This window comes from Pseudophryne corroboree, chromosome 6 (assembly GCF_028390025.1).
Source record: "Pseudophryne corroboree isolate aPseCor3 chromosome 6, aPseCor3.hap2, whole genome shotgun sequence".
Classification (NCBI taxonomy): Eukaryota; Metazoa; Chordata; class Amphibia; order Anura; family Myobatrachidae; genus Pseudophryne; species Pseudophryne corroboree.
Window position 1 is genome coordinate 428,188,738 of NC_086449.1, and position 12,491 is coordinate 428,201,228.

Below are 12,491 nucleotides of genomic sequence, written 5' to 3' on the forward strand. Positions count from 1 at the left end.
TTGAAATCTATATATGTCAGATTGAATATCCATCCTGTATGATGATGTTATTGACACTATGAAATGGAGATAACATTGTGTTTTATGAATACATTTTTTAAATTATTGTGACTGTCTGTAATAGATTAAGAAGTCATTAGCGCCCTCAGATTTGGTGTGTATGTAATATTTTTGAATCCTTGCTGACGAAGGATTCTTCTAGAGGTGCTGCTTATATATCCCAAGCGCAATTTGGTACCATTTTTGTATATATATATATAATATATATAACAATACACTCACTGCGCCAGAAAAATGTCCCCCCCCCCCCCCCCCCCCCCTTTTGTGCCCTCTGTACTTGTGTTCAGCAGGGGAGAGTCCGGGGAGCCAGCCTCTCTGCAGCGTGCTGTGGAGAAAATGGCGCTGGTTAGTGCTGGAGGATCAAGCTCCGCCTCCTTAACGGCGGGCTTCGGTCCCGCTCAAATCTTTATACTGGCGGGGGTTTCTGTAATATACTGCCTCTGCAGTATATATATATATATATCTATGCCAGTGTCCCTAGAAGTTTATAATTGCTGCCCAGGGCCCTGCGTTTATAATTGCTGCCCCCCCTGCGCCCATACAGTGCCGTCAGTGTGTGTGAATGTGGGAGCAATGGCTCAGTGAAGATCAGAAGTCTTCTGACGCCATTGAAGTCTTCTTTCTTCTTATACTCACCCGGCTTCTTTCTTCCGGCTCTGTGAGGAGGACGGCGGCGCGGCTCCGGGACAAACAACGAGGGTGAGACCTGTGTTCCGACCCTCTGGAGCTAATGGTGTCCAGTAGCCTAAGAAGCAGAGCCCATCATTTAAGTAGGTATGCTTCTCTCCCCTCAGTCCCACGATGCAGGGAGCCTGTTGCCAGCAGTACTCCCTGAAAATAAAAAAACTAACAAAAGTCTTTTTCAGAGACACTCAGTAGAGCTCCCCTGCAGTGCATCCAGTCTCCTCTGGGCACAGGATCTAACTGAGGTCTGGAGGAGGGGCATACAGGGAGGAGCCAGTGCACACCCATCTAAAGTCTTTAGAGTGCCCAGGTCTCCTGCGGAGCCCGTCTATACCCCATGATCCTTACGGAGTCCCCAGCATCCTCTAGGACGTAAGAGAAAGTTATTTAGCGGGAACGAATGAGTAACAACTGTGCTGATTTGTGTGGGGAGTATGTCAACAAATAAGTACCATTTCTCTAAATAAGTATACCAACCAGTCAGATTTCTATACATCCATCATTTCAACAACCGTTAAACCAGTGTGGTTACACGCACCATATTCATTGACAGGCTCCTCATCTGTCACATCCTCCAGACATACAGTTTTTAGTTTAGCCTCTGGCTGGCTCTCCGCATCCTGGTCATTTTCATTCCCTTCTGTTTTTTTTCTCTCTGCCTCTCTTTCTAGCGCTTCAATTTCTTGCAGGCGCTTTTCAAGTAGCTCAGCTTGTCGCTTTTGCTTTTTCTTAAGTTTTTTCTTCTTGTTTTTGGAAATTTTACCAATCTATTCATGAAAGAAATAAAAAGTGTAAAGCTATGTCGATGATAAAAAGGTAAAAAAAAACAAAAAAAACCCTCACAAAAATAAAAGTACATTTCACAAGAAAGCAGTATCATATTAATATTAAATCACACAAGCAAAATGATAGATATAAACTCTGGAAGGATAGACAGCAGGGACTTGAGGGTTTTCTGCTGCCAGCAGAAAACCCAAGAGAGAGAGAGGGGTAGGTCCATAGAAAGCCTGGAAGTGTGAAGCCCAACCAGAGGGTAAATTTACTAAGATGGGAGTTCTAGTTAAGATGGGATGTTGCCCATGGCAACCAATCACAGTCTACTTCTCATTTATCTAACACCTTGTAGAAGATGATATCTGAAATCTGATTGGTTGCTATGGGCAACATCCCATCTTAAATAGAACTCCCATCTTAGTAAATTTATTCCCAGGAGTGCAGAGAGGCACCTGGCAGACGGAATGAGTTAAATTGATAATGAACAGCTCTGCAACTGTCATATAGGAAATGTACAGCTGAAAATGTGTATATGTATTTTTATGTAAATTTGACTTGTCTGCAGAAAGGATAACCATGGTAGAATATGATGCACTGCACATCTTTTATTCTCAAATTAAATAATGTTCTAATTACATGCACCATTTCAAAATGTATTGCCACAATATTTAGGTATAAGCAGGGCCAATTCTGTGGAAGACGGTATATGTTAACGAAGTGTAGAGTAGTTTACCTGTGTCACAATGTCACTGAGAGAAGTGGCAAGATGACAGACTGTTCTATGTAAAATGGGTGTAGCCAGTGTATATATGGCCAGGTCGTGTGTCCACAGGCTCCACATGTGTAAACCTGGTCCTGAATTTATAACTTAATTGCGGACACATGTACAAAGTGGAATTATTGAAAAAAAGACATAAGGAGAAATGTATCAAATCTTCTAAAGATTGCAGAAGTGGACAAGTTGCCCATAGCAACAATCAGCTTCTACTGTAGCAAGCATTTATCCAGTATATTCTATAAAATGACAGAAGTGGATTGGTTGCTTTGAGCAACTACCCCAATTCTGCATTTTTTAGAACAGGGGTGTCAAACTCGTGGCCCACAGGCCGCACCCGGCCCTATCGCATCATTTTGCGGCCCATGAGCAGGGAATCTTTTGTCGCCTATTGGCTAGTCGGAACGAAGCAGAACTGCACCCCCAGCATTTCGCCACCGCCTGCTTAAGGTGTGAAGCAGCCAGCAAGGAGCCGGAGAGCCCTGACAGACAGTCGCAGCCCTGACCGCCAGAGCCCTGACCCCTGAAGCAGCGTGCCCAAGGAGCAGCAATCTGCTAATGCAAGTCTCTGGGGCATGCTACACAGGGGGATAAGGGTGTAATGGGGGGCATAATGCTCTATCACGCACTATACTGAGGGGATACGGTCGACAACCATTAGGTCAACATGCATTAGGTCGACAGGGACACTAGGTCGACAGGTCGAAAGGTCAACATGAGGTGTTTTTTTTTTTTTTTGGGAACGGTAACCTTGCCCAAAGCATGGCGAGCAAAGTGAGCCATGTGAGGGGACACGGTGCACTAACTGGGGTTCCCCGTCACTTTCCGAAAAAAGCAACACCAAAAAAAAAAACCATGTCGACCTTTTGACCTGTCAACCTAGTACATGTCGACCTAATGACCATGTCGACCTAGTGTCCTTGTCGATCTAATGTATGTCGGCCTTCAGTGGTCGACCTAATGACTGTCGACCTAAGTTGAGTCGACCCAATAACCAATACCCATACTGAGGGACATTATGTGTAACTGGCACTATACTAGGAGTCATTATGTGTAACTGGCACTATACTGGGAGACATTATGTGTAACTGGCACTATAAATGGGGGACATTATGTGTAACTGTCACTATACTGGGGGCATTATTGTATCTGTCCCTATACTGGGGGCATTATGTGTATCTGGCACTCTAGTGGGAGTATAAAAATATTCAGAAATACAGAATTATCAGTTATCCAAAATGCTTCTGGTCCCAAGCCTTTTGGATAAGGGATACTCGACCTGCATTATTTATATATATATATATATATATATATATATATATATATATATATATATATATATACATACATACATACACACACACACACACACACACACACACACACATATATACATATATATATATATATATATACATATACATATACATAGACACACACACAAACTCTTTCTTGCGACCCACACAAGGACTAAGACCTTTATAATTCGGCCCAGTTGGGATTTTGAGTTTGACATGCTTGCTTTAGAAGGTTTGACACATTACTCAATAGTGGAAAAGGCACCTAAATAAGGTCATGGATTAGTAATTTCCAATGCATGTGTGATTCTTTCCTTGCTTGGTATGATTGTGATGTACTAGGATTGTAAAAACAGCAGGTCATCCTGAAGAATGACAAAAAGGTAGACACGGTATGGATAAACTTTAAAGATAAGGGGGTCTATGTACTAAAGGTGTGTACACATGGTGAGATCCTTGCTATGCCCGATTTTGACTATGCGATTTCCCTTGAACTCCCCCAGAGCCCAGACAGCACAGATTTTGACTATGTACGATTTTGTCTACACACTAGATAGTCAAGATTGACTTGCCTGCACAGTCTATCTAGCCTTACGATACCGACCCCACGGGAGCGCGCATCAGGATCGAATCGGTATCGCAAGCTGCCTAACACCCTGAGATATGCACTAACTTTCTTTACAGATTTATCTCACCGTGTGTACACACCTTATGCCTTGGAGAGAGATAAAGTGGACAGTTAGGAGCTAGTTGGTTGGGACTGCATCTTTGTCCACATTATCTCTCTCCAAGTCTTAGTACATAAACCCCTAAACTGTGATTTGCAGGTAATCTGCATTTCAACAATGCTAATTTCAAAAGGCTACAATTATAGAAACAATATCAAAAGGTTTACGAGAGCTTTTGAGATTCGTACAATGTTGATGTAATAAGAAATATGAATGGATAATATATTTTAGTGACTCTGAAGTTCTGGAATCAAGCTTGGGACCAGAAAAGTATGGCTTTTGTCATTTAAAGTTTAAACGTAGTGATTACATTGCAGATGATTTACCACCAGAGCTGACAAAGTTTGAAAAGCAGAACTACACTTGGTCCAGCATGTTTAAAAGGCCACTGACAAGTCTTTAGATGTGTTTTCAGCCCTGAGTATCAGCTGCACGGGTGTACTACGATATATTGGTGCTCGAGATCCCAGCGCCCAGAATATCGGCACCGGGATCCCAACCGTTGGAATGCAGTCAGTGGGCACGCTATTTATTCTTCCTCCAGGGGTGTCGTGAACACCCCAAGAGGGAGAATAGTTGTCGGTATCCCAGCGCCGGTATGCAGAGCGCCAGGATCCCGACAGCCGGGATATCGAGTGCCTCCCAGCTGCACTATATAACAAACCTAGATGCTTATTTAGTGATTCCTGAACTTTGTCACCCTGGGAGAAGAATATGAACTGTATAATATAGCCAATGTAAAACAATACAATTTAGAAATCCTGTCCACCCAAGGCAAGACTGGACAAAGGAGAACATACAGCTATATAGATAATATGGGACTGATTCAGAGTTAAATGCAAACTCGAAGTTACTGCAGTTGTGAGATTATCGGCAGACTGCGCATGCATCTAATTCGCTTTGTACATGTGCTGTTATAGTCTTGTGATGGCGGTTGCAGAGAAAATTTATTTGCAAATTGACAGTTAGGAACCATTTAGGGGAGGTTACAGGGAGTGTCAGCGTCTTGACTGGTTTTGGGGTGTATCTCAGCTTGTGCCTACGATCCCATACGCAGTAACAATGGCTCCAGCTTCTCACTTCCAGTTACAAAGAACTTCAGAAATGGACTGGTCTGCGATAGATGCTGTATCACTGTACGCTGCCGCTGGGATTCGCAATATAAGTCCAGGTGAATGTGGCATTTGCATATTTTCGCAGTTTCTGCGTACACATTCGCAGCTGCAGCGGTATTAGCATATAATTCGCAATCACGCCATATATCTCAAGCAGAGCTAAACCCTTATCTTCATACAACCTATTATTGTAACTTGCCGTTTACTTACAAGTCCTAACAATTTACTTTCTTTTGATGGATGCAAGGAAGGAGCGCAATACGTTTTGACAGTAGGAAGTAATAATTATAGACATGAGGCCTGATTCTGAGTTGTTTAAAAAGAGACATCACACAATTCTACATTTACCAATAAATATACCGCTGTGCGATGCATTTGTACCTGTGATAAATTTAGCACATTTATGATCAGATCTCAATTACCCCCAAAGTACCAACCAATCAGCAACAGTCATTTTTTAAAACACAGCCTGTGTAATGACAGTCAGAACCAGCTGTTTAGTATTTTATCTCTCTCCAAACTTTGCTAAATCTACCCCCTAATATGCAGGCAAATTTGGAAGCCATTAAACGCTAAAAGAATCTTTTGAATTAAGTCGGAAAAACATTCTATTTTGCTGGATTCTATCAGACAGAGCCTCGCGAGTTAACTGAATCTGCCCTATAAAGTTCTGCCACAGAGTTGCTGCGCTTTAACCGGGCAAGCACAGTAAAACCAACTTTGGTTTGTTTTGCTTGTGTATTGTAAGGTCATGAGCAGAAACAAGTGGACACTAATTTAAGCTGCAGCCATCGACAGCGACTATGCTAACTGAAATGCATTCGCACTTAACACGCGGACTCACACAAACAGCAAGGTTACGTTGAAACCTTGTTGCTAACTGAATCTCCCCCTATGACTGGCTGTCAGAAACTGTACAAGATGCAACTCAGAAAAACAATTATTATTATTATTATTATTGTTTTTGCAAATTGACAGTCTACTAGTCAAACATTCACTATAAAAATGGTATTTACCAGTACACTTACTGGCTTCTGTTGAGGAGCAGTACTCACTGGGGAGAAATAAATAGAAAAGAAAAGAAGCACAATGAATAAAATCAGAAAAATAGATATTTCTTTTTACATGCATGTAAAATAAAACAATAAAAAAAATCTGGCTTAATTATATTTTGGCTATAAATGGTGCACAATTCCAGTCTGTTTTACTTATTTATGCTTGCGAACCAGTTAATAGGTATGAATCATGGACTCATTAAATTGATTATCTAGGTCCTTTTTACCCCAACACCTTAAAGCAATAATGTATTTAATAATGGAATTCCATACTACAAAATGTTTGCTAAAAGACATGCAAACAACCTAATCACAATGGCAAAACGTATTATGTTAGGGAACAAAGTTAAGCATATAATAACTAGGTAATGACTGATTAAACACTAAGGAAGGTTTGCTAATAAGCACACAAATAATCTGACCACAAGCAATTAGAATGCCTTGTTTTCATATCAACATTGCAGATATTTTATGACTGCAGAACTAAAACCAAACCCTTAATACCTGCTGAGCCAGATGGAGGCGGTGCACCGGCCTTCTGCCATTCTGTAGCTTCGGCAGCCATTCTACGGACGTAGGCATCATCAACACACATCAGGATGTTTTCTGGCTTTATGTCAGTGTGAATGATTTTACACTTGCTATGTAGATAATCCAAGCCTTGAAGGACCTACAGAATGAAGTATAGCACACAAAATATTGTATATTTAGTTTAAACTCTAAGTGATATCCACATACCAGCATTTTGTAACAATATCCATTTAAAGAAGTGTGAGTGTCTTTTATGAAAAAAATAAAATAAAATAAAAAACAGAGACATGGCTGATCGTTCCTCCCCAACTTCTACATCTTGAGCAGAAATACCAAACTGGGAGCCTAATTCAGACATGATCGCTAGGCTGCGTTTTCATACAGCGGGCGATTAGGTCTAAACTGCGCATGCACCGCAATGCGCAGGTGCGTTGCACGGGTACAAAGCGGATCGCCGCTCAGTGATGAGTTTGTGCGAAGAATCCATTCGCACAGGCATTCGCAAGGAGATTGACAGGAAGAAGGCATATGTGGGTGTTTTCTGGGAGTGGTTGGAAAAACGCAGGCGCGTCCATGCGTTTGCAGGGGGGGGGGGGGGGGGGGGGTCCTGACGTCAATTCCGGTCCCGGACAGACTGAAGTGTTCGCAGTGGCTGATTAAGCCCTGGGCTACTCATGCGTTCGCACACTTGCAAAGCGAATATACACTTCCTTATGGGCGGCGACTATGCGAACGCAGGACTGCAAAAAACCCCTAGCGAGCGAACAGGTCTGAATTAGGCCCTGGTTTCCAACTAAAATTCTTAAAGACTTCTATTAAAATGTATCTAGACATATAGGAAACCTAGGCTCAGAATGAGCACATTTGAAAAAAAGACAGAGGCCTGGAGACACAGATGTCACAAAATGTCCGAAAAAACATTAATGATGCACAAGTAGGCCAATCTATTGTGGTATTCAGTGTATGGCTGGAGGGGTCACCCCACACAAGAAAAGTAGGTGTGTCCACACCTAGAGGCTACCCTTTGCACAGTGCTCAGGTGAGGCTGCCCGTAGACACAGTCAGTCAGTCCAGGTAGGGCTTTAGTCAGAGCGAAACAGGCCGGGTGGCCAGGATCATACCTGGAAGATGCAGGAAGATCCCTAAACCTGACACTGCACTTGAGAAGTTTTGGCAGCCAGGTTGGAGCCGGTGATGCAATTGGAGAGACTTTGGGGCTAATTCAAACCTGATCGTTGCTGTGCGTTTTCGCACAGCGGGCGATCAGGTCTGAACTGCGCATACACAGCAGCGACAGGGAGCACCGGGCAACGGCGATCGCAAGAAGGTTGACAGGAAGAGGGCGCTTGTGGGTGGCAACTGAACATTATCAGGGAGTGTCCAGAAAAACGCAGGAGGAAAGATTCGTGACGTCAGCTCTGGCCCTGATCATCGCAGCGGCTGAGTAAGTCCTGAGCTGTGCAGTGACTGCACAAACTTCTGTTTGTACAGCTCTCCTGCACATGCGATCGCACACACAGCAAATTCCCCCTCCCCCTGTAGGCGGCGACTACCTGATCACAGGGATGCAAAAAACTCACCCTAGTGATCAGGTCTGAATTACCCCCTTTGTTTGAAGACTAGATGCCTGAGGATAGTCAGGGGTGAAGCAGTGAGGCAGTGCCTTGAATGGGGGCTAAGTTGTTTTTGTTTCTGCTGACAGTAAAGCATTATTTCTTTTATTCACAAAAAAAAACTGTGTGGACTCTGCCTAAGCACCTAGACACTACACCAAATACACCCCTCTACCGAGCTAATTACCCCATATCCTCACAGTATTCTTTGATCAGCTCTGATTGCTGCTGTGCGTTTCCATACAAAGGGAGATCAGAGCCTAACTGCACATGCATCTGAGCCCCAATGTGCAAGCGCATCAGACGGCTACAACGGGCATCGGCGGTCAGCGACGGGATGGTACGAAGGATCCATTCGCACGGGCATACGCAAAGTGATTGATAGGAAAAGGCCATCTGTGGGTGGCAACTGACCGTTTACAGGGAGTGTCCGGAAAAAATGCAGCAAGGCCTCAAGCGTTTTGAGGGAGGGTGTCTGACGTCAGCTCCAGCCCCGATCAGCAAGATTCAATCGCACTGGAAGAGTAAGTCCTGGGCTGCGCAGAGACTGCACAAAGTGATTTTTAGCAGCTTTGCTACACATAGGAACGCACACTTGCACAGCGCAAATACACTCCCCCTGAAGGTGGCGACTATCTGATCGCAGGACAGCAAAAAACGCAGCCCAGCGATCAGATCTGAATTACCCCCTATATACAGATGTGTCCACTGTTCAAAAGTTTTAGGCAGGTGTGGAAAAAATGCTGCAAAGTAAGAATGCTTCCAAACATATAAGTTTTAATAGTATATGTTTATCAGTTAACAAACTGCAAAGTGAATAAACAAAAGAGAAATATAAATCAAATCAATATTTGGTGTGAGCACACTTTGCCTTCAACAACAGCATCAATTATTCTAGGTACACTTGCACACAGTTTTGAAAGAACTCGGCAGGATGGTTGTTCTAAATGTCTTGGAGAACTCCACATCTTCTGTGGATGTAGACTTGGTCAAATCCTTCTGTCTCTTCATGTAATCCCAGACAGACTTGATGATGTTGGAGATCAGGGCTCTGTGGGGGCCATATCATCACTTCCAGTACTCATTGTTCTTCTTTACACTGAAGATAGTTCTTACTGACATTGACTGTATGTTTGGGGTTGTTGTCCTGCTGCAGTATAAATTTGGAGCCAGACGTCTCGCTGATGGTATTGCATGATGGCTAAGTACCTGCCTGTATTTCTCACCATTGACGCACAAATGAACAGGCAACGTTGAGGACCGTAGATGCAGATATCGGGCAAGGAAACTTAGTGCATCATATGATAGACACAGTATGCTTACTTCCCTTCGAAATTGGAAGAAGTCCAGCAGTGCCATCAGATCAGAACTGGCAGAAACAAGTGGGACCCAGGAACACTCATCTACTGTTCGGAGAAATCTGGCTGGAAGTGGTCTTCTTGGAAGATTTGCAGCCAAAATGCCATACCTTCGACGTGGAAACAAGGCGAAGTGTATGCAAAAAAAACATAGGCACGGGAGTGCAGAGAAATGGCAGCGGGGGCTCTGGACTGATGAGTTATATCTGGCTGTAACAGAAGGCAGTTAGTTCACCAAAGAGTTGGAGAGCGGTACAATAATGAGTGTCTGCAGGCAACAGTGAAGGTTCCTTGCAAATTTGGGGCTGCATTTCAGCAAATGAAGTTGGGGTTTTGGTCAGGATTAATGGTGCCCTCAAAGCTGAGAAACACAGGCAGGTACTTATCCATCATGCAATACCAACAGCGAGGGGTCTGATTGGCTCCATTTTTTTTCTGCAGCAGCACAATGACCCCAAACATACAGTCAATGTCATTAAGAACTATCTTCGGCGTAAAGAAGAACAAGGAGTCCTAGAAGTGATGATATGGTCCCCACAGAGCACTGATCTCAACATAGTCGAGTCTGTCTGGGATTACATGAATAGACAGAAAGATTTGATCAAGACTACATCCACAGAAGATCTGTGGTTAGTTCTCCAAGATGTCTAGAACAAACTCCTTGCCGAGTTTCTCCAAAACTGTGTACAAGTGTACCTAGAAGTATTGATGCTGTTTTAAATGCAAAGGGTGGTCACACCAAATATTGATTTGATTTAGATTTCTCTGCATTCACTTTGCATTTTGTTAATTGATAAAAGTAAACTATTAACACTTCTATTTTTAAATGCATTCTTACTTTGCAGCATTTTTTCCACACCTGCCTAAAACTTTTGTACAATACTGTACATCTAGCCTCCCTGCACATTAAACAGCCCTTCTAGTCACGCCATGACGTGGCGTGACTCGGTAGTGACAAGCGTCTTTAAGTGTGATTTTTGTCATATATGGGAAGAGAATAGGACGAACAAGCAGCTTATGCAGATTAAAATTATATGCGGCATGCCTATTTTCTGTGTGCGACCATAACTGTATGCGAAATTGTACATTACAGTGTTTTCCTAGAAACACTGTAACGTACCATTTTGTATGCAGTTACAGCCACAGACACACAGAATATAGGATTGCCGCTTATAATTTTAATCAGCATAAGCTGCTTGCACATCATATTTGTATTGTTTTGCAAATATGATGCATTTTCGTCAAAAAAGGTGCCCAATGCTAACGTATTTGCACGGGACAGCTCACTCACACCAGACATCTCCAGCTACGTGGCATATTGAGGCAAGATGTATGAGGACACATCTGTACACACTTTTGTGGTTATAACCTCATGACAGACAAAAGATACACAGTAGGTAATGACAGAAATTATGAACGACATACCTAATAAGCATAATGTAAAAAGCTTTTACTTTAAAAAGTGCTTTTACTATTTAAGACTGAAAGTGCTGTACAAAGCATAGTGAAACGGATTCAATGCCAATATGGCATTAAAACATTGTACATATGTGCACTGATTTTCATAAGCATGAATAAAGCGAGTCGTACATTATATATTTGGTATTCAGCGAATTAAGAGGGCAAGATAATCAAACCTTGGGAAAAGTTAAAGGGGTTGGCCTATTTTTAGTAAAAGTTACCTTTTAGATGAATTTAAAAAATTTGAGCTATGTCTTTGCTATTTTTTAGTGGTGTATTACCATTAAAGTAAATATATTTATTCTAATACAGGTTCTCTCAAAAATATTAAAGTATCGAATACTTGGGTAAAGTAAAAATGTATATCAAGTTATTCCTCTTAAAATATCACATTTAAAGAACATGCGGGTCTGGTTTCTGAAATACATAATACCGTCCGGTCATTAACAAATTAAGGAAGATTGTAACTCTTGGGGAACTATGAAAGCCATATTTTACAACTGTATGTTCCACATTATTTAATGTTGCATAAGGATCCAAAGGATTATGTTGAAACAAGTACAAATAAACTTTGGTTTACATAACACAGACACATTACGCGTGTACAATAAAAAGCATTTTTGGCACAAAAGAATACAGTGAGGGAGGGACAGTGGTACAAGCAAAGTTCTCATTAGTTGACGTCACTATGACAGTGTTACCCCAGGCTTGAGTGTTGGAGATTCACTTATATCTTTGCTCCCAAAACGTCACTCAGCCCACATACTAATGGAATTTTAGTACTATGTTTTTTCCTTAATTATGATGGACATTGATGCTCAGGTGATTCTTTATTGTTTTTTGTTGTTTTTTTGTTTTTCTAATTACCTTGGACAAGGAGGGGAGTTTAGCAACAGGCATATTGCTAGCAATTTATTCTGTGTACAATAAAAGCTTTTTCATTATCAATAGATGGATTGGACGATAGCTTACTATAGTAGTCCCAGAAATATCAATTCCCTGAACTGTCAAGGGAAAGTCAGTTTACCAAACATTACAG

The 12,491-nt window shown here is 42.1% G+C and overlaps 1 protein-coding gene across 11 annotated transcripts in view; it reads right to left on the minus strand.

Moving 5' to 3' along the window:
• SRPK2 (SRSF protein kinase 2) overlaps positions 1–12,491 on the minus strand; it is a 379,930-nt gene that overhangs the window by 115,381 nt on the left and 252,058 nt on the right. For 6 of the 11 annotated variants that reach the window (XR_010179379.1, XM_063927028.1, XM_063927024.1 and 3 more), the window contains 3 exons: positions 6,994–7,159; positions 6,451–6,488; positions 1,277–1,511 (listed from right to left, as the gene is read on the minus strand). Coding sequence is in view for 10 of the 11 variants with exons in the window: in XM_063927028.1 (XP_063783098.1) it covers positions 1,277–1,511; positions 6,451–6,488; positions 6,994–7,159 (439 nt within the window). In the remaining variant the exon portion in view is untranslated. The remainder of the gene's footprint in view (positions 1–1,276; positions 1,512–6,450; positions 6,489–6,993; positions 7,160–12,491) is intronic. The other 5 variants (XM_063927032.1, XM_063927026.1, XM_063927031.1 and 2 more) reach the window with 3 other exon arrangements.